The 23,955-nt window shown below is 38.7% G+C and overlaps 1 protein-coding gene and 1 long non-coding RNA gene across 3 annotated transcripts in view; one reads left to right on the top strand and one right to left on the bottom strand.

Moving 5' to 3' along the window:
• The window catches only part of DNER (delta/notch like EGF repeat containing), a 376,416-nt gene that overhangs the window by 92,520 nt on the left and 259,941 nt on the right, over positions 1-23,955 (bottom strand). For both annotated transcript variants that reach the window (XM_039470096.2, XM_039470097.2), the window contains exon 8: positions 127-351. In XM_039470096.2, coding sequence (XP_039326030.1) covers positions 127-351 — 225 coding nt within the window. The remainder of the gene's footprint in view (positions 1-126; positions 352-23,955) is intronic.
• The window catches only part of LOC141584531 (uncharacterized), a 274,056-nt gene that overhangs the window by 133,198 nt on the left and 116,903 nt on the right, over positions 1-23,955 (top strand). The window lies entirely within an intron of this gene.

Below are 23,955 nucleotides of genomic sequence, written 5' to 3'. Positions count from 1 at the left end.
TCTTTACAAGTATACTGCATTCTGTGGGCTGACATCTGCTCAGATGCAAAAGAAAACGTAATGATCTTTTTGAGATTGGCTTGAGATTGAGAAAAGGAAGACTTGCCGTCTAAGGGTGGTACCCACCTGGATCACAGAGGCATTTGTAGCTGGTGCCCACACTGCGGCATGTGCCGTGAGCGCAGGGGCTGAGGGCACAGAAGTCAATAAGCTGGGCACAGGTTGGCCCTGTGAAGCCCGGGCTGCAGCTGCAGGTGAAGTGTACCCCATCCACGTAGCACGTGCCATTGTTCTGGCATGGAGACGAGGCGCACGGGTCCACCTTTTCTTCACAAGCAGACCCGAAGTATCCTGTGAGAAAACATACAGGAGCTTAAAACAATGAAAACACATTTGCACATACTAATAAACTGAGTCTACTCCGCTGTGTATTCATAATCAATTATTTCATTCATAGTTTCCACATGTGTCATAACCCACCAAGAGAGGTAAGTTGTTTTTCTCAGCTTTAGTAATGCAGGGTTAAAAATATTAAGCCCTACAATCCCATTTTTATTGAAATATGAGATATATGACTGTTTAGGAGTACATACATATGTATACATGAATATATTTCCGTGCACACATGTGTGTATACTCTAGAAAGATACCAAAAATAAATTAACGGTAATTTTCTAAAGGAAGATGGGATTTGGATCAGCAAAGGGCTTTCCTCTCTTATTTTGTGCACATTAATGGGGAACACATTTCTTATTTTGCTGTCCTAGACATGACATAATCTTGAATGTAAAAAACTAAAACCATATCAAATAGTAAACAATAAAAAAAGTCTTTTTCATCACTGTCCCTTTGTCTCCCATTACCTTCTCTACAAACAGCCACTGTTAACAGTTTCTTGCATATATGCTTTTTAAAAAGTTGGTTGTTGTAACAGAGAAACAACAATGGTCTACCCTTACAATGGTATGCTGCTCAGAAATACAAAGGAAATACGTACTGACACATAGTATGACAGGAAGGAACGTCGAAAGCATTATGCCAAGTGAAAGAAGCCAGGCACAAAAGACTACATATTATATAATCCCGTTCATAAGAAATGTGCAGGAAAAGCAAATCTGTAGATACAGAAAGTAGAGAATGGTTGTCTATGGCTGAGCCAGAAAGAGGGATTCACTGCAAATGGGCCTGAAGAATACATTGGGGCAAATGGATGTATTTTAAACTTGGATTGTGGTGATGGCTGCACAACTCTGTAAATTTACTTAAATGCTTTGAGCTATACATTTCAAATGAATGAATTTTACAATGTATAAATTGTACACTTAAATGAAATTTTATGTTATATAAAATTATGTAAGGCTGTTAATTTTTCATTTAAATATGGTTACTATGTAGGCAATTTTTATCTTGTTTCCTATGTATATGATTCAGTATCTCTTGTTAAAAAATTATACATATAAAACTGTGTTGGTTTCTACATCTGTGCATACATGTAGGTATATGTATTTAGCAATGCTTTGCATAAAAACTACACTTCTTTCAATACTTTAAGAGCTGTTTGAAAATTAAAGATTATTCAAATTTTAGAAATCAAAGTTAAATAATTTTACTCACATATAGTTTGTATTCTAATAGTCTATTATACTTTTCTTGTTTACATTTAAGTTTATATTTACTCAACCTCTTGTAGAACTCCCAGTAATACTGACAATTTTTGTTGTCATTGCTAAGGACACAGTTAATATGTAAACAAATAAAAATAACTCCCAGATTTAATTATGTGAAGTACCACTCATAAATTGGCATAATCAACTTGGTATTTCCCTGTGCAGTATAGAAATATAAAATCATCCTCCAAAAAAAATCCAATGCTATTCAGTATTTTATAAAATTCTTAGTAGCTTTTAAATCTTAGAAATCATACTAAAAATGTACCATACAGTCAGTTTTAATGACACTTGAATTCTCCAAAAAGTTTCTTGGCAGCTTCAAGTGGAATATAATTCTATCAATCATGAGATATGTTCCATTTTACTTTGATTGAAAATAAGACATTCAAATACTTTTCAACATACGACAGTACTATATGTTACCAACACTATTTAACATGTTTTCAAAAATAGGATTTCATATCTCAAATCTTCTAATTTTAGAAAATACAATCATTTTCATCTGTCTAGAAAATGCAGCATAGCTGCTCAAACTATTTAAAGGCCCATTTAATTTGCTCGAGTGTGACACTAAAAGTCATTCAATATTTTTTTTTCTTAATGCGAAGGAATAATTTTGAGCAATGAATTGACCAAGCCAACCCACAGTTTGCATTTAGTTAGATCAGGCGTCCCCAAACTACAGCCCGCGGGCCGCATGCGGCCCCCTGAGGCCATTTATCCGGCCCCCCGCCGCACTTCAGGAAGGGGCACCTCTTTCATTGGTGGTCAGTGAGAGGAGCACAGTATGTGGCGGCCCTCCAACAGTCTGAGGGACAGTGAACTGGCCCCCTGTGTAAAAAGCTTGGGGACGCCTGAGATAGTGGCCCAAGATTGCATCTTATAACTTGAGGAAAAAAAAAAAATGGCAGGCATGGGCGGTGGCTGCTGGGGAGCGGTCTGGATTCTAGGTTAACCTTGTGGACGCACTGATTTCTTTACAAGAAATTCAGGCTTATGAGAAATTCCATACCCAAGGCTGGATACCAGTTTACCCAAAACAGCAGCTCAGGGTCAATCAGAAAATTCTAAATGTTAATGCCAAGAAACAGAAATCAAATTTAAGAGGACCTTTTGATTCATTTTCTTCCTCCAGCAGAACTGAACTAATGACAACAGAAGATGATGCTTGAGAACTCTGTCAACCCTTTTAGCTGAGAACACAGAGAAAAGGAATGAGCACAGGAACTGTGTCCTTGAAAACCCTGTGAGATTAGGTGGCTGAGAACTTGATAGAAAGAATATCTAGGGAGGGTCAAAAATAAGGAAAATGAGAAACAAGAAGCTCATACCAAAGTTAGGAGCATCAAAAGGAAATTACGTAGCACTACTAGATCCCAGTAGAAGAGTTAATATTAAATACAGCTCTCAGTGGAGGTTGACATTTAAGCACTGGATTAGCAATGTCATGGGTTAAATTGCATCCCTTCAAAATTCATACATATATATTTTTAATCAGCTTTCTCAGGTTGAGTAAAATTCGTATTTGGAAGCCCTAATTCTCAATACCTCAGAATACTGTTTAGAAATAGTGCCTTTAAAGAGATGACTCAGTTAAATTGAGGTTGTTAGGGTGGGCTCTGATGCAATCTGACCGTTGTCTTTATAAGCAGAGATCAGGACACAGAAAAAGACACCAGGGATGCCTGTGCACAAAGGGAAAGACCACACAGGGAGGAAGCAAGACTCTGCAGGCCAAGGAGAGAGGCCTCAGAAAAAAATCAACCCTGCCAGCACCTTGATCCTGAACTTCCAGCCTCCAGAGCTAGAAAGAGATGTCTGTTGTTTAAGCCTGTAGTCCTTTGTCACAGCAGCCTGAGAAGACTCATACAAACAAGGAGCATAAGAAGACAGGGAAGCAATGCTTAGGATCTTGTGTTTGATTCTGTGTTCGCCACCCCAGCAATCTGAGTGACCATCACAAGGGCTTCTCTCTCCCATCAATCACTGCCTCTACCTGGAAAACAGGGCTGAAACTCTTCTTTCCAAAGTCATTGTGGGTTCTGAAAATATACATATATCAAATTTCCTAGAACAGTTCCCAGTCCAAGGCTTGATGAATGGATGAATAAATGAATGAAATAGAAATGCTAATAATAACGGCAACAGGCTGGGCTCAGTGGCTCACGTCTGTAATCTCAGCACTTTGGGAGGCCCATACAGGTGGATCATGAGGTCAGGGGTTCAAGACCAGCCTGGCCAACATGATGAAACCCCATCTCTACTAAAAATACAAAAATTAGCCAGCATGGTGGCACATGTCTGAAATCCCAGCTACTGAGAAGGCTGAAACAGGAGAATTGCTTGAACCCAGGAGGCGGAGGTTGCAGTGAGTCAAGATCATGCCACTGCACTCCAGTCTGGGTGACAGAGCAAGACTCTGTCTCAAAAACTTAAAAAATAACAGCAACAGCTAACATCTACTGGAGGCTGGTTTGCATCACTTGGTTCTAAGCCTTTACGTGAATTATTTCATTCAACTCTACTATTACAGTAGGATGTGAGAACTACAATAGCCCTATCTTATAAATGTGAAAACAGTGACATGAGAATGTGAAGTAGCCTTTTCACATCTGAATAGCTAGTAGATGGCAGAGCTAGGACACCAAGGCCAAATGCTCACAAGTCTTCTATACTGCACAGAAGAGAAGTGAATGACAAACCAATTAAGATGTTATGATGTGTAAGCAAAACCAGGACTTACGTGTCTATCCTGTTTTTGTCTTGGTTAAAGACGAAAAGACTTACTGATCAAGTCAACATAAAGGAAAAAGTGAATTTTAGAAAGGGCATCACTCTAGCTTTATGTCAATATACTCAGTTGTAAATAGCCATATAAGCCACATGCAATAGTCCTAGTAGAAAGAAAAATGGGTAACAAGGACACATAAAGGGTCATGACTTTGGAGAGACTCAATATTTCAATAAGGCCAAGAGAAGTGTGGAAAATGAACAATAATAAGAGCAGTGGTCAGGCCAGGTCACGACTGGTCTTATATGTTACACTGGGGAGTTTACATTTCATTCTGAGGCCACTGGATAGCATCTATTTTCATTATTTATATTCCTAATTATAGGCAATGTGGAGAGTGAGGTGTTTACTCGAGTAATTGAGGTTGTGAGGGCCAATGTGTAGCCATAAAGATAAAGAATGTGAAATATATTAGAGCATGATTTTGGAAGTAAAATTGTCAATTCAGGGATCACTTGGACTGTAGAAGAATGGAAGAGAGGACAGAGCCCAGAGACTCAATGTAACACGAATCACAAACGCAAATGCCAGCAAGGGTCAGGTAGACAAAGGTGATATGCAGACTCCATCAAGTGTAATACAATAGGGACTGGCAGGGCCTGTGGCAAATGAGAGAAAGAAGTCCCTTCCAAACAGGATGGCCACCATAACCTGCAGCCAATTCAAAACATGGGGCCAGGAACCAGATCTCCTGAATATTCAAGAAAAGTCTGAAATCCAAATTATTGTTTGAGTCTTGTCTGTTTTATTTTATTTTATTATTATTATATTTATTTATTTTTGAGATGGGGTCTCGCTCTGTAGCCCAGGCTGAAGCGTAGTGGCACGACCTCAACTCAGTACAACTTCCACCTCCCGAGTTCAAGCCATTCTCTTGCCTCAGCCTCCCAGGTAACTGGGACTAAAGGCACATGCCACCACATCCAGCTAATTCTTGTATTTTTAGTTGAGATGGGGTTTCACCATGTTGGTCATGCTGGTCTTGAACTCCTGACCTCAGGTGATCCATCCACCTCAGCCTGACAAAGTGTTGGGATTACAGGCGTGAGCCACCACACCCAGCCGAACCTCGTCTATTTTAAAGCATTGATAAATCATTTCTCCAGCAAATAAAACATATGTATGGACCCTGTATATATGGCTTCTCTGTGTGAGTTAATGTTAAGGAGCTTTGGACTAAAGGGAATTGGGTTTAAACGCCATCTCAGCCCACTAAACTGTGGGACTTTGGGCTAGTACTTAATCACCCTGACTTTCTGCTTTTGTATCGTGAAATAGAGATATTGCCTACAATTTATGTTTCTTATGAAGCTTAACTGTAAAAATCTATGCAAAGCAATTGGAACAGTGACTCTCCAGTAATAAGTGTTGAATAAGAAGCAGCAATAATTATAATTTCTAGGTTTTCAGATGGAAGGACAACATGGACAGTATTATTATCAAATGCAATGGAAAATACAGGAAGAGGCTTCTAGGGGAGGGTTAGGAGCTCAGCTTTGTGCAAAGTGAGTTGAGATGCTTTTGCAGTTGATCAATAGTCATTAAATACATAGAACTTGTGCTCAGGAGAGATGTATGAACTAGAGTATAGACTGGGAGTCATATGAACATGGGTGGAAACTAGATTCATAGGTATACAGGATACCACTTGGGACAAATGAACAGAGAGAGACGAAGGTTCAAGGCTGGAACTCTGAACAACTGTAACACTTGTGAGCACAAGAAAGAAGAAGAAATCAAGAGCATATCTCACTGAGAGACCTCTCATCTTGTCCTGCATGTCTCTGCGGATTTCTCTTTCTCCTAGCACTTTCTACACCCTGTCTGCCTCCTCCATAACTGGTCTCTGATTTCCTTGAGATCAGAGAACATAACTTACGTGTCTTTGTATCCCTGTGGCTCAGCACGAAGCTTGGAAAATGGTAGGCATTTGACCAGGGACAAATAAATGGACAGACAGGCAGACAGAGAGATGGATGAATAGATAGCTAGCTAAGTTTCAAGGAAGAAAGAAGGTGCAGTTTCTGGTCAGGAATGAAAAAAATATATATTTCTAAAAAAGAAGGAAAGAAGAGAAACCAGGAAAGAAAAGTGTCACTGAAAACAATGGAAGAGAGGATGTGAAAAAACGGCACTGAACCTTGCCTGTAAATCACATGAACAAGCTCTCGCTAGCCTGCCACAAGATGAGAGACTGCATGGAGGAAAGGAAGCTGAGGCCATTCTAGACCACCTGGCCTCCATCGGGGCAGCCAGCGACCAGCCTGCCCAGGCTGTTATTGCAATGCACAAGGATTATGAGCTAAACAAGCGGCTGCCATTTTAGCCACTAAATTTTGGGGGTGGTTTGTTATGCAGCAAAATTTAACGGATAAGATTAATAGGAGCTACAGGATTGTATCTATGCAGGAATATAGGCCAGAGGGAGATTTTTGCTTTGCTTTGGAACAGACTTGAAAGAGTAATTGATCATACGCTACAGGAAAACTTCACTGAAGAGACGATCAATAAATGTTTATTGAATATCAAAAGGCCCACTGTGGTTGAATTAAGGATCTTGTGTTTTATTATTATTAAAATTTTGCTTTTTCTTACCAATTCAATAAAATATAATACAGGATGAGAATGTAAATAATACTGTATATTTTCAGTCTGCTAGCATACCTCAGTATATACTGAGGAAAGAATACACTTTTGGCATATTATCCAGTCTAAAAAAAGAAAGTGAAAAATTCCACTAAAGAAATGATCAGTATACGTCTGTTGAATTGAATAACAAAAAGGTCCACTGCTGTTGAATCAAGGTTCCTGTGTTTTATTATTAACACTTAAAGTATAATAAATAAATAAATAAACAAAATAAAGAGAAGGCAAGCTAGAGACTTAGAAAATATTTGCAAAACATGTATCTAATAAAGGACATTATCTAAAATTTAAAAAATTGTTTTTTCTTACCAATTCAAGAAAATATAATGCAGAATGAAAAGGCAACTAATACTTTATATTTTCAGAGCCTGCTAGCATACCTCAGTATATATTGAGAAGAGATTACACTTTTGGCATATTATCCAGTCTAAAAAAAGAAAGTGGGCTATAAAATGCTATTCTGTTACAAGGAATGACAAAGAAAAAAAATGAATGCAAGGTGTATCTGAATACACTTTGTAAAGATGAATGTGAGGTATGGAAATTATGAGATAATTTTCCTGGTTCACTTGATTATTAATAATCACTAGAAAAGATGTAAATGCTGAGTCAATTCTGAAATGCTATTGCATTGACTAGTAAATTATCCATTTCCTTCTATCACCTAAGCAATTGTTCATATGACATCCTTTTGCAAATGACTCACATCTCCTTCAGCCACCCTCTAAGTCACCTTCCTAAGAGAAGTAAGGACAGGTTTTGTAATTCAAAGAATGCAGAGCCAGAAAACCAAATTTTGAATCTTCTGACTACTGTGTGACCTCAGGCTTCATCATTTTTTTCTCTAATTTTCTTACCTACAAAATGGTGTTGGCTCCTACTATAAAGGGTCAAGTAAGATGACACATGTACTCAATAGATGTTGGATTCTCCTCCCTTTAAATGGTGGTTCTGGGGTAATCTCAAGTTGCCTGTATACCCAGAAGTTTGTGGTTAGGGAAAGGAAGGTGGCCCGTCAGTCAATCTGTGGAACATAATTTATTTTCACATTTGTATGTATCCCTCAGGGTCGTGTCCCTGGATGTCTATAAAGGGAGATTTCTGGAATCAAAAGGTGCTCACACACTGCTCTCTAAGCACACAGTTACTGGGCCATGGAGTGATGCTGGTGAACAGAGATGGGGTCCCAGGGCAGACAGCTGTGGGAAGAGGTGGGAAGCAGGAGTATCTCTGAGAACATCTCTTTACATAAGGACAATCTGCTGAAATTGTGTTTGTTCATGGCAAACACTTGTATGTACCAGGCACTGTTCCAAGTATTTTAAATGCACTAAGTCCTTTAATTCTCACATCAATCCTATGAGATAAGAACTATCATTTCCCCATTTTCAGATGAGAAAATAGGCATAAAAAGATCATGTAACTTGCCCAAAGTTACCCAGATAGTAAATGGCAGGTTTGATATTTGAACCCAGGCAGTCAGACTCAGGTCCAAGCTCCTAACCAGTACTCTGTGCTGTGGCGCCTAACACCTTGGGTATAGCAGTATATTAGTCCATTTTTGTACTACTACAAAGGAACACCTGAAACTGGGTAATGTATAAAGAAAAGAAGTTTAATTAACGGACAGTTCTGCAGGCTGTACAGGAAGCATAGTGCCGGCATCTGCTTCTAGTGAGGGCCTCAAGGAGTTTACAGTCAATCATGGTAGAAGACAAAAGGGAAAGCTGGCATATCACATGGTAAAAGCAAGAGCAAGAGAGAGAGGTGAGGGGTGCCACACACTTGTAAACAACCAGATCTCATGTGAACTCAGAGTGAGAACCAAGGGGATGGTACTGAGCCACTCATGATGGATCCCCATGATCCAAACACCTCCCACCAGGCCCCACCTCCAACACTGGGAATTAGGTTTCCACATGAGATCTGAAGGGAACCAACATCTAAACCACACCAAGCAGAAAGACCAAGAATGAGAGGGCAGGTCCTCCAGGGTCCATCCGGCCTCTGTCCCTTCCTGGCCATGTGTGGCACCTACTTTTTAATCCTAATATCCATCTCACCACTTCCCACTGTCATAGACTTTGGTCACATGTCAGCACAGAATAATGTTTACAGGGACAAGCCACTTCTGCAGCTAGATGTAGACCTGTGACGACATTCTGAATAATAGAGACAAGTGGAAATGTCCTGAAGTCACGTCTATAGATAATTCCTTGAAAGAAGTTGGCAAGTACCCTTTGCTCTTTCACAACTTTGCCCCTTCATCCATCCTACTATCTACACTACAGATGATGGCTGAGTTTTCCCTAAGTTTGGTGGAAAACATCTATTCATACACAATATGCTCACTGAATCCCAGGGAGAATAAATAAAATACACAGGAATGTCACAGTCAAACTGCTGAAAACCAAAAATTAAGAGAAAACATTAAAAGAAGCAAAAAAAAAAAAAAACCCAAGCACAATACACACATTGAGCAATAAGACTGACAGATGACCTGTCACCAAGATCTACAGAGGCATAAGATAACAAAATAACATCTTAAAGGCACTGGAAAAATAAACCTGTCAAACAGAATTCTATTTTCAGGGAAAATAACTTCTAGTAATGAAGGTTAATTAAGATATTTTCTGATAAAGAACAGCTGAGAAAATGTGTTGCCAGCAGATCTAGCCACGCTACAAAAATACTAAAGAAAGTTATTTAAGCTGAATAGGAATAAAAATAGGTGGAAACTCAAGTCTATGGGAAGGAATTAAGAGTCCTGGAAATGGCACTCTCGAGGAGTAAATATTCATTTTTTTCTTAATTTCTTTTAAAGATGGTTAAAAGAAATAAGAACATTGAATTATGATGTTGTAACATACATAGAAGGAATATACATGATAATAAGAGAAAAAATAATAAGGAGAGTTAATAGAATTCTACTACAATTAGGTTCATACATTTTGCATGAAGTGATTAAATGTTGATCCTAAGTAGACTCTCATTCATTAAGGGTGTATACTGTAATTCCCAGAGCAGTCACTAAAAATAAAACAGAAACAACAAAAACGCCAAACCCAGCAGTATAGCTAAAAAGTCAGTTGAGAAAATAATATCTTTTTAAATATTCTATTTACCTGCCCCCCCATCAAAAAGCACAGGCGTAGAATAAAACAAAGGATATATGAGAAAAATAGAAAATAAATAGCAATGAGGTAGACTTAGATACAATCACATCAATGTTACATTGAATATAAGTAGACTAACACTGCAATTAAAAGGCACAGATTATGCAAAAGAACAGAAATCATAACAAATGGTCTATCAGATCACAGCACAATCAGACTAGAACTCAGGATCAAGAAACACACTCAAACCCGCACAACCACTTAGAAACTGAACAACTTGCTTCTGAATGTTGACTGGATGAACAATGAAATGAAGGCAGAAATAAAGATGTTCTTCAAAACCAACCAAAATGAAGACACAACTTAACAGAATCTCTGGGACACCTTTAAAGCAGTATTGAGAGTGAAATTTATAGCAATAAGTGCCCACTAGAGAAGAGAGGAAAGATCTAAAATCAACACCCTATCATCAAAATTGAAAGAACTAGAAAAGCAAGATCAAAAAAACTCAAAAGCTAGCAGAAGACAAGAGATAACTAAGATCAGAGCAGAACTGAAGGAGACAGAGACACAAAAAAACCTTCAAAAAATCAGTAAATCAAGGAGCTTGTTTTTTGAAAAGATCAACAAAATAGACAGACTGCTAGCCAGATTAATAAAAAAGAAAAGGGAGAAGAATCAAAGAGATGCAATAAAAAACGATAAAGGGGATATCACCACTGATCCCACAGAAATACAAACTACCATCAGAGATTATGACAAACAGCTCTACTCACATAAACCAGTAAACCAGGAAGAAATGGATAAATTCCTAGACACTTGTACTCTACCAAAAGTAAACCAGAAGGAAGCCGAAACCCTGAATAGACTAATAAGAAGGGCTGAAGTAGAGGCAGCAATCAATAGCCTACCAACCAAAAAAAGTCCAGGTCCAGATGGGTTCACAGCTGAATTCTACCAGACATACAAAGAGGAGCTGGTTCCACTCCTTCTGAAACTGTATCAAACAATACAAAAGGAGGAAATCCTCCCTAACTCATTTTATGAGACCAACATCATCCTGATACCAAAACCAGGCAGAGACTCAACTAAAAAAGAAAACTTCAGGCCAATATCCATGATGAACATCAACGCAAAAATCTTCCGTAAAATACTGGCAAGCAGATTGCAACAGCGCATCAAGAGGCTTATCCATCACGACCAAGTAGGCTTCATCCCGAGGATGCAAGGCTGTTTCAACATACACAGATCTATAAATGTAATCCATCACATAAATGGAACCACATGATTATCTCAATAGATGCAGAGAAGACCTTTGATAAAATTCAACAGCCCTTCATGCTAAAAACTCTCAATAAACTAGGTGTTGATGGAACGTTATCATAAAATGATAAAAGCTATATATGACAAACCTACAGCCAATATCATACTGAACGGGCAAAAGCTGGAAGAATTCTCTTTGAAATCAGGCACTAGACAAGGATGTCCTCTCTCACCACTCCTATTCAACATAGTATTGGAAGTTCTAGCCAGAGAAATCAGGCAAGAAAAATAAATAAAGTGTATTCAATTAGGAAAGGAGGAAGTCAAACTGTCTCTATTTGCAGATGACATGATTGTGTATCTAGAAGACCCCATCGTCTCAGCCTAAAATCTTCTCAAACTGATAAGCAATTTCAGCAAAGTCTCAGGATACAAAATCAATGTGCAGAAATCACAAGCATTCCTATATACCAATAACAGACAAACAGAGAGCCAAATCAAGAGGGAACTCCCATTCACAATTGCTACAAAGAGAATAAAATACCTAGGAATACAAATAACAAAGGAAGTAAAGGACCTCTTCAAGGAGAACTACAAACCACTGCTCAAGGAAATAAGAGAGGACACAAACAGATGGAGAAACATTCCATACTCATGGTTAGGAAGAATCAATATTGTGAAAATGGCCATACTGCCCAAAGTAATTTATAGATTCAATGCTATCCCCATCAAGCTACCAATGGCCTTCTTCACAGAACTGGAGAAAACCACTTTAAACCTCATATGGAATCACAAAAGACCCTGCATAGCCAAGACAAACCTAAGCAAAAAGAACAAAGCTGGAGGCATCACACTGCCAGACTTCAAACTATACTACAAGGCTACAGTAATCAAAACAGCATAGTACTGGTACCAAAACAGAGACATAAACCAATGGAACAGAACAGAGACCCCAGAAGAAACATCACACATCTACAACCATCTGATCTTTGACAAACCCAGCAAAAACAAGCAATGGGAAAAAGACTCCATGTTTAATAAATGGTATTGGGAAAACTGGCTAGCAATGTGCAGAAAGCAGAAACTGGACCCCTACCTGTCACCTTACACTAAAATTAACTCCAGTTGGATCAAAGATTTAAACATAAAACCTAACACCATAAAAACACTAGAAGATAACATAGGCAAAACTATCCAGGACATAGGCATAGGCAAGGACTTCATGACTAAAACACCAAAAGCAATGGCAGTAAAAGCCAGGATAGACACATGGGATCTAATGAAACTCCAGAGCTTCTGTACAGAAAAAGAAACCATCATTAAAGTGGATTGGCAACCAATAGAAAGGGAAAATTTTTTTGCAATCTACCCATCTGACAAAGGGCTAATATCCAGAATCTACAAAGAACTAAAACAGAGATACAAGAAAAAAAACAACAACCCCGTTCAAAAGTGGGAGAAGGATATCAACAGACACTTTTCAAAAGAGGACATATATGAGGCCAACAAACATATGAAAAAATGCTCATCATCACTGGTCATTAGAGAAATGCAAATCAAAACCACACTGAGATATTATCTCACGCCAGTTAGAATGGCGATAATTAAAAAAATCTGAAGACAACAGATGCTGGAGAGGATGTGGAGAAATAGGAACACTCTTACACAGTTGGTGGAAGTGTAAATTAGTTCAACCATTGTGGAAAACAGTGTGGCGATTTCTCAAGGACCTAGAAATAGAAATTCCATTTGACCCAGCAATCCCACTATTGAGTATATACCCTAAGAACTATTAATTGTTCTACTGTAAAGACACATGCACACATATGTTCATTGCAGTCCTGTGTACAATAGCAAAGACCTGGTACCAACTCAAATGCCCATCAATGATAGACTGGACAAAGAAAATGTGGTACATATACACCATGTAATACTATGCAGCCATAAAAAAAGATGAGTTCGTGTCCTTTGTAGGGACTTGGATGAATCTGGAAACCATCATTCTCAGCAAACTGACCCAAGAAGAGAAAACCAAGCACCATATGTTCTCATTCATAGGTGGATGTTGAACAATGAGAACACATAGACTCAGGGAGAGGAGCATCACACACAGGGGACAGTTGGCAGGGGGCAGGTAAGGGAGAGACAACAGTGGGTGGGGAGGGGTGGTGGGGAGGGAAAACATGGGGAGAAATGCCAGATATTGTATGCATCTAAAGTAAAATAAATTAAAAAAAAAGATCTAACTATGTGCTCTCTAAAATAAACCCACTCCAGTATAAAGACACATAAAAATGGAAAGTAAGCCCAGGAGCAGTGGTTCACACCTGTAATCCCAGCACTCAGGAGGCTGAGATGGGCAGATCACAAGGTCAGGAATTCAAGACCAACCTGGCCAATATGGTGAAGCCCTGTCTCTACTAAAAATACCAAAATTAGCTGGGTGTGCTGGTGCACACCTGTAATCCCAGGTACTGGGAAGGCTGATGCAGGAGAATCACTTGAACCCAGGAAACAGAGGTTGCAGTGAGCAGAGATCATGCCACTGCACTTCAGAGCAACAGAGCAAGACTTCGTCTCAAAAAAAGAAAAGTAAAAGAATAGGGAAAGATACATTGCAAAAAAGGAAGCATAAGAAAACTAGTATGCTGTTAATATCAAAAAAGGTAGACTTCAAGACTAAGAATATTATCTGACATACAAAGGGACACTTAATATGAAAAAGTGAGTAATCCAACAGGAAGCTTTAACAATTCCAAATGTGTAGGCACCTAATAAGAGAGCTTCAAAATACATGAAAGAAAAACTGCCAGCAATAGAAACAGAAACCATCAGAGAAGAAGCCCTTTCTTAGTAACTGACAGAATAAATTAACAAATGTGCTACTTTATGCAATATTTAAATAACATATTCTTTTCATGTGCACATGAAATAAGTCAATCATTTTAAAAGATACAAAAAAATTATTTGTCAAAATTCAATATGCATTAGTTATTTTTAAGAAGAAAGAAAAACTCTCAGCATACTAAAATAGAAGCTAATACTTCCTGCATCTTTTAGGGCATCTCTTAGGGCAAACTAAAATAGAAGGTAATACTTCCTGCATATTTTTAGGGGAAAAAAAAAAAACTATGGATCACACTTAATGATGAAATAATGAATATTGTCCCTCTAAGAGAGAACAAAACAAGGATATCTACCCACAGCACTTAACATTCAATATTTTAGTGGAGATTCTATATATGCAAAAAGAAAAATAAAAGAAATAAAAAACAAAAAGTGTGGAAAGGAAAATATGACTTCTTATTCACCAATCTACAATTTTATCCAAAGAAATCTAAAATAAAAATTTGGAGAACTAATAGGTAAATTTAGCAAACCAGCAGAATACAAAGTCAATATGCAAAAATCAATAGTATTTCCATACACTAGTAATAAGCAACTGGAAATTAAAAACTGTTTTACTGGCATTTACAATATTATTAAAAAGTATAAAATAGGATTAAATTTAGCAAAAGATATGCAAGATATCTGCATTGAAAACTATAAAACATTGTTTACAGAAATTAAAAACACCCAAATAAATGAAGACATATACCACATTCATGGATTGGAAGTCTCACTATTGTTAATATTTAAGTTCTATTCAAACTGATTTATTGCAGTACTAATTATTTGGGATGTCTATTGTTTGTAACTAAATCAAATTCTAATTGATAAATTATGTCAGCACAATCAGGTAAGTACCTCTTATGTGTCTTATACATCTCTTATACGTCTGTTATCTCACTTGTTAAAAATGGAAATAATAGGATAACTGTATCCATAAAGTAGTTATAGTTGTACTAGTAGAAATAGAAGGAGAAAGAAGAGAAATTGTTGTGTTAAAAGTAATAGCAAACCTGTGTGTGTGTGTGTGTGTGCGCGCGCGTGTGTGTGTGTACACACTATATATACATTGCACTTTAGGTTCCGGGGTACATGTGCAGAACATCCAGGATTTCTGCATAGGTACATACATGGCAATGTGGTCTGCTGCCTCCACCCCGCAGTCACCTATATCTGGCATTTCTTCCCATGTTATGCCTCTCCAATCTCCCTACCCACTGCTGTCCCTCCCTTAGTTCCCCTCAAGAGATCCAGTGTGTGATGCTCCCCTCCCTGTGTCCATGTGTTCTTATTGTTCGACACCTGCCGATGAATGAGAACAAGTGGTGTTTGGTTTTCTGTACTTGTGTCAGTTTGCTGAGAATGATGCTTTCCAGATTCATCCATGTCCCTACAAAGGACATAAACTCATCATTTTTTTTATGGCTGCATAGTATTCCATGGTGTATATGTGCCACATTTTCCTTGTCCAGTCTATCATTGATGGGCATTTGGGTTGGTTCCAGGTCTTTGCTACTGTAAACAGTGCCACAATGAACATATGTGTGCATGCGTCTTTAGAGTAGAATGATTTATAACCCTTTGGGTACATACCCAGTAATGGGATGCTGGATCAAATGGAATTTCTATTTCTAGGTCCTTGAGAAATCGCCACACTGTTTTCCACAATGGTTGAACTAATTTACACTCCCACCAACTGTGTAAGAGTGTTCCTATTTCTCCACATCCTCTCTAGCATCTGTTGTCTCCAGATTTTTTAATGATCGCCATTTTAACTGGCGTGAGATGGTATCTCAATGTGCTTTTGACTTTCATTTCTCTAATGACCAGTGATGATGAGCATTTTTTCATGTTGGTTGGCCTCATATGTCTTCTTTTGAAAAGTTGCTGTTCATGTCCTTTGCCCAGTTTCGAATGGGTTTTGTTTGTTTTCTTCTTGCAAATCTGTTCTAGTTCTTTGTAGATTCTGGATATTAGTCCTTTGTAAGACTTCTTATTATATATGGGACATTATGCTGAGCAATTGGTAACTATTATTTCTTACTTATTGCAACCACTGGCTCAAGTAGGGTCAACCACCATCTACTTTTTAAAGAAGGTTTAGTGACTTAACTTTAGGGAAATAACATAGGAACACTCATCTAGTAACTGGGAAAAATAAAAATTCACTCAGGTTTGCCTGACTCCAAATCTGTGCTCTTCAGCCCCAACCTATTTGCTGCTTCTCACAAGAGAGTTTGTGTAAAAGCATTTGACAAGTTGAAGATACCATGCTGGCATATGAAATTATGGTCAGATCAGCTGGGCATGGTGGTGTATGCCTGTAATCCCAGCTACTCAGGAGGCTGAGGCAGGAGTTCAAGACCAGCCTGGGCAACATAGCAAAACTCCAAATACCATCTCAAAAAAAAAATATGTTAGGTTAAACCCATAACTATTTACAAATTCTATAATTTGACAGCTTTGGAAACCAGAAATTACTTAGCAATAACAAATTTTGAACTCTGTGTATTTACATAAATGTCCTGAGCCTGATTTGCCTATTGGCTCTCTGTATTTCTAATATCACATGGAGGATATTTTTAAAAAATAATTATGAAATTTGAGTCCTAAGGAATACACATGTGCTACCAACTCCTTAAAAATCAGAATTCTTAAAATAATTCAGATAACAAATTAAGAGCCAAGATGCCAAGAGATGCAGGCATAGCCTACTAATCTGCCGATCACAACCAGATGTTGGTTGATTGGTGACTCTTTGCTACAATGCATGTTACAGGTGTGTTGCATGTTACAGGTATGTTGATGTATACTTTTCAAAATTTTGAGTCAAAACTAACTTGTAAACATGATAGTGATCACAGAAAGGTCAAATGTTACTAACATAATTTCAAAAATTAAAGGGAGACCACATATGAAACTACCTATATTCAGAATAAGCACTTGTGTAAGTGATCCCAAACTCAGATATAGTGCTTGTGAGTCTGATTTTTCCTTGTGAAAATATAGAAGTCTATGAGGCAAAGCTAAAGCAAAGATAGTAAACACATCCCTGTGTTAGATTTACAGAGTGTAGGGCAGCACTATGAGTGCTAATAAAGAGATATTTTACAACACAAGGTGGAAAAGATCCTGGGTCATCTGTAACTGACATGCTCAGAAAAGATTTCATCTACCCAAAAAGCATTCTAAAAATAAACCAAGATTCTCACTCTATTTTCTCCTCTTCCTCTTTCTCTCTCAATATAAATATACAGACATACTTTATATACAAAGAGTTTCAAATTCAATCTCCAGACCTAGGAACCGCTCTACTTTGTCCTGTTCCTACATAATGTTATAACTCTAAAAGAAATTATTTGAGGTAGCCTTTGGTAAAGTTTCCCTTTTTATTAGCATGGCTCTTTAAGAGCTTTGACTGGTCAATCTAATAATAATAGTCTCTCAAGGTTAAGTGTTTTTAAAAATTCCCCTTATAGAATATACAAATTAAATTAGTTATGGTAGTGAAGGGTAAGGAATTGGAAAAGAAAATTCAACATTCCTGGGTTCAAGCACATTCATGGACACATTTAAATTCCAAATATGAAAAGCTATAGATAACAGAACAAATGCCATACTGCTGTGTGGAATAATGTAACACAAGTAATAAAAATAATAGTAGTATTTATGAAATGACTAAAGGATTACTAAGCTATAACAGGGGAATAATATACAGTCCTAACTGGAAGCTAATAAGCAAATGTATTTGGATTTACAATCTTCCTTGAAGAATAAAAATGAAAAATTATTTGGTGATGTTAGCCAAAAAGTGCCGGGAGAAAGATGAACATAGTGATATCTCCGGTGTGCAATAGCGTGATTCAAATGATACAGGACCTAAGATAAGGGACATAAAGAAATCTTGGAAAGAAAATACAAGGGCACCAGAGAAAAGCTCAATTTCAAACACATGGAAACAATGGCAGCAGCCAACAGATTTAAAACAACTGATTTTAAAACAAGGGGAAAGTTTAGAAAAGGATGAAAGATGAAAGAATTACAACGGAAAATAAACAAAATAGAATTACAAAAGAAACCTACTAAGGAATGAGGGGTAATGCAAAGAAAAGTAATTTAGCTAGTCAACTTTCCTTCGAATTTTGTATTTGAACCAATATTAATGTGACTATTACTGCCGAATTATTTATTATGTAAGTAGAAAAAAATCAATGCCCTTGAGATAACACCCATTATGGAATCAGACATTTAAGAACAAAAGAAAACATTTCTGGAAGATTTTACATTGCAAGACAATATATTGTCAGAAAGAAATAGAGGTATCAGAAATTTTTGCAATACTAAAGGAAAATACAGAATAAAGTGACACTGGCTTTTTCTTTCTGACAGTGTAAAAACCATTCACATCAAATAAATGATATGTATAGGCATTTAGAACTTAATTCATTCACCCCGGGCGCGGTGGCTCAAGCCTGTAATCCCAGCACTTTGGAAGGCCGAGGCGGGTGGATCACAAGGTCAAGAGATCGAGACCATCCTGGTCAACATGGTGAAACCCCGTCTCTACTAAAAATACAAAAAATTAGCTGGCCATGGTGGTGCGTGCCTGTAATCCCAGCTACTCAGGAGGCTGAGGCAGGAGAATTGCCTGAACCCAGGAGGCAGAGGTTGCGGTGAGCCAAGATCGCGCCATTGCACTCCAGCCCGGGTAACAAGATCAAAACTCCGTCTCAAAAAAAAAAGAACTTAATTCAGCATTCCATTGCCTTGGCAAATGGTTCCAGTAAGAAACCTAGGAGTCATACCTGATTTCTTTTCTTCTCTTAATCCCCATATCCACCCAATTAGTGTCTAATCCATCTTATAGACACTATCTGCAAAATACATTGTGAACTCAAACAATTTTTTTGCAACTTGGCTGCTACCATCCTAGCCAAAGACACAATTATTAAGATTTTTCTCCTATTATAATAGTTTTCTCTTATGAGATTCCCCATCCGTCTTACCCCTACAACCAATTCTCCAAACAGCAATAAGAATAATTTTCTTAAAATGTTAATATTATCATGACTTCCAATAATTCCTAAAATAAAATTTGACCCCGTTTCCATGGGCTCCAAGTCCCGGGTGCTCTAAGCCCAGCTCACCAATCTTACTCCACATGCTTCAGAAGCTGGCCCCACTGGCATCCATTCAGTTCCCAGAAATAACAAGGCATTCCTCACCTTGATCCTTGCCACGCGCCATTTCCACTGCCTGAAAGCTCCTGCTCCTACCTGCTTACAGAGCTGACTCCTTATGTCTTAATTCTTGGCATAAATGTTAGACAGGCAGGCCTCTCCTGATCACTTCATCCTAGGTACATATCCGTTTCTTATTCGGTATCACAGTACCCTGCTCACTCCTTTCATAGAACTTTTTATTTTCAATGAAATAGCTGTGTATGGGTTTCTCTACTTATCACCGGTCTCCCACCCAGAACAAGACCATAGGCTTCTTGGAGGAGGAGCCAAGCTGCTTCCTCTCACCATTGAGCCTTGGCATCCAGCATAGTATCTGAGCTATGGGAAGCATGCAGTAAATGTTTGTGGAATAAATGAATGGATGAATGAATGGTATAAAAGAGAACATATTCCAACAGGTCTGTGACACAATAGAGTCATTAGGGAAAGCAAATTGACAAATATGGACGACGTTTTGGAAATTACAATGAGGGAATATGAAAGGATGTCATTAGATGTTTTGATTACAGATACATAAATAAATAATCACTAGATCAAAATGAAAGTAGAAAGTGTATTTATTTATTTTGGGATGGGGTCTTGCTTTGTCTCCCAGGCTGGAGTACAGTGGCATAATCATGGCTCTTAGCAGCTTGAAGTCCGGGGCTCAAATGATCTTACTTCCTCACCATCCTGAAACTGAGATTACAAGCACATGCATCACATCCAATTAATTTTTAAAGTTTTTCACGGAGATGTGACCTCCCTGTGTTGCCCAGGCTTGTCTTGAACTCCTGCTCTCAAGAGATCCTCCTGCTTTAGTCTCCAAAGTGCTGAGGATACAGGTGTTGAGCCACTGTGCCCAGCTGAAGGTGAAACAGTTTATGGAGTATTCTGCTGAGTAGCACAGGAAAGCAAGGAGAAAGTAGAATTTTGACTCTCAAAGAGCTTTTTCTTTTATGAAGGAGACCAGAAGGACACATTTGAGATAATGAGAGAACAAGTTGAGGCCGTTTTTCCTTCCTGCAAATGCTAATGGGATGATTCCAGCCTGGCAGGAAGGATTGAAGCACCAGCCCGGGCTGTCAAAATGCAATCACTGACTCTAACTGTGGCAGAAATTCAGAAGAAGGAAGAACCCCTATGGGGTGGGCAGATCACAAAAACGTCATGGGAGAGCTGGCTTTTCCAACTGAGCCTTAAAGAAAGCACAGGAGTTGACTTGGCAGAAGAGGACAAGATGTTCGAATCAGAGAAGGGGTTTTGGCCAGTGTTTGTGGAAAACTTAATTGGGACCACATTTCTTCTGGTTCTAAGAAAGCAGACAGTTGTGCAAGATAAAGAGAAAGCGGAATATCTAGGAAAATCAATTACAAAATCATCAGCTGTAAAAGACCCAACAGGATTGCATTTTAAATGTGACTTTGAATTTTAAAGAAAATCCATTTGAGAGAGTAAAGAATACCTTAAGGGCGTTTTCTTGAGCATAACAGAAAGACAAAGACTTAAGACAGGAAAATAAAAAAACAACTAGGAAATCCTCAGAAGAATGTTAAATCAACTCTCCTTTACTTTGGAATAAATAGATAGGAGGGCAGCAGAGATAAAACTTACTTAAGGCCAGTCTCAGCGGCTCATGCCTGTAATCCCAGCACTTTGGGAAGCCGTGGTTGGTGGATTCCGAGGTCAGGAGTTCAAAATAAGCCTGACCAACACGGTGAAACCCCATATCTACTAAAAATACAAAAACCTAGTCAGGCATAGTGGTATGCACCTATAGTCCCAGCTACTCAGGGTGCTGAGGCTTGAACCCGGGAGGCAGAGGTTGCAGTGAACTGAGATCATGCCACTGTACTCCAGCCTGGGTGACAGAGTGAGATTCCATCTCAAAAAAAAAAAAAAAAAAAAGCATAAAAAAAAACATATGTGTGTGTGTGTGTGTGTGTGTGTGTGTGTGTGTGTGTATATGGATATAGTTATATGAACAAAAATAATTGGCTACTGACAATAGAAATTGAGAGGTTTGGGTCTGCATTTCCCTCTGGGTCTTCATTTATCTAACCTAGACTAATTGAGAGTAGCCATGCCTCAGGCCCTGCTTCAAGAATTCCCATTCTAGTGAGGAAAACATACAATAAAAAAACAAGTAAATAGGTATCCTCAGCCAGAGCTACAGGTTCTTGAAGTAGGAGAGGGGTGGAGAATGATGGGGGCTGTGTTAGATATTGGAGTCAGGGAGACCTACGTGACACAAGGGGGAGAGAGGGTAATGTGAGGGTCCCTGTGAAGAAGGAAACAGCGTCAGGTGCAAATGCTGCCTGTAGCATTGGCTGTAAGATGAAAGGTCTCCCTCTGGAGGACAATTTCTTTTTTTTTTTTTTTTTTTTTTTTGAGACGGAGTTTCGCTCTTGTTGCCCAGGCTGGAGTCCAACCTCACTCCTTATTCCTCTCTTCTTTTTCTTTTCTCCAGCTTCTGGCTTCTTGCTGCTGTCAGCAGCAAGAAGCCAGAAGCTGGAGAAAAGAAAAAGAAGAGAGGAATAAGGAGTGAGGTTGGAGATTGAGGAAGACAGTAGCAATTCCTCAAAGACCTAGAACCAGAAATACCATTTGACCAGCAATCCTATTACTAGGTATATCCAAAGGAATATAAATCGTTCTATTATATTAAAGATGCATGCATGTGCATGTTTATTGCAGCACTGTTCACAATAGCAAAGATGTGGAATCCACCCAAATGTCCATCAATTATAGACTGGATAAAGAGAATGTCGTACCTACACACCATGGAATACTATGCAGCCTTAAAAAGAAATGAGATCATGTCTTCTGCAGGGACATGAATAGAGCTTGAGCCCATTATCCTCAGCAAGCTAACACAGGGACAGAAAACCAAACACTGCATACTCTCACTTGTAAGTGGGAACTGAACAATGAGAACACGTGGACACAGGGAGGGGAACGACACACAATGGGAACTGTCGGGGCCAGGGGGCTGAGGGAGGGAGAGCTGCAGGAGAAATAGCTAATGCATACAGGGCTTAATACCCAGGTGACGGGTTGATAGACATAGCAAATCGTCATGGCACATGTTTACCTATGTAACCAACCTGCATATCCTACACATATATCCCAGGACCTAAAATTAAATTAATTTTTAAAAAAATAAACAGAATCTAAGCCCCTATCCCATACCTGCTGAATTAGAATATGCATTTAAACAAGATCACTTACTGATTTGTATGTACATTAAAATTCAAAAAGCAAAAAATTAAAGAAGTTAGGTTGGAGAGGTAGCCAGGGACATCTTGGCCCAAGACAACAGCTTGGATGAGAAATCAGCAGAGATTTGAAAGGCAGGGAATGAAAACATGCCATCCACATTTTAGAGGGATCACTTTTCTCATCCTCCCCCTCAAAAACGCTCAGCTCCCAATAACGCCCCCCGTACATCTAGTTGTGTAAAACTTGTCAAAAGCTGGTGTGCCCTCTCCCTGGTCTTCTGGCCTTCTCCTTGTCCTCTTATAGCCAAATCTGTCCACTTCTATTTCCGTTGCCACACCATAATGCATTCATCATTAAAGCTCATCTAAGGTACTGCAACAGGCTCTCAACAGGTTTCTTTAATTCTTGTCCTCCCTGGATCCATCCTTCCCCCTCAGACACAGTAATTTCTTCCAAGTGTGAAAAAAATTCTTCTCTTCTCCTGCTAAACTCATTCATAGTGTCCTTCTTCATACTCTTAGGCCATGTGCAATCCACTGAGCCCACTGCTTAAAGGCCTACCTGAGCCGACTCCGTCTTCTCTCTCTGGGCTTCTGTCTTCCCTCCATCACATTCTGCATTAAGGCTCTGCTGAACTGTATTCTATCGCTCAAATTTCTCTGTCTCTCTCTCTCTCCCTCACTAACTGCCCCCTGCTATTTTCTCTTCCTGGAAGACTCTTTCCTCTGCCTGCAGTCCTACTCATTCTTTAGGTTATTACTTAGCCTGCAAGTCTGTTAAAACATCCTTTCCCTTGGAACACTTCCTGACTCTCCCTACAGCCCTCAGTCTAGGTGAGTGGTCCCTCTTAAAACTCTACCACCTGATTACCCCAGAGGAGCCCTGTTCACAGCCCTGATCATACTGCCCACACTGTCTCCTGGGGCTATTATTCCATAAGACCCATAAGGCCAAAGCCACATATGTCTCATTCACTACTGAATCCCTTGTGATGAACACAATAACTGCTACAAGGTAGGTAATCAATAAATAGTATGTGAATTAAGCGTTTTATTAAATAATGCCATATTCATATAATAAAGGCAATCATGAATAACAATTTTTAGATTAACAACATAGAACATTTAAAGGATGTT

This window comes from Saimiri boliviensis, chromosome 5 (assembly GCF_048565385.1).
Source record: "Saimiri boliviensis isolate mSaiBol1 chromosome 5, mSaiBol1.pri, whole genome shotgun sequence".
Taxonomy (NCBI): domain Eukaryota; kingdom Metazoa; phylum Chordata; class Mammalia; order Primates; family Cebidae; genus Saimiri; species Saimiri boliviensis.
This window is presented reverse-complemented; position numbering and strand designations above follow the sequence as displayed.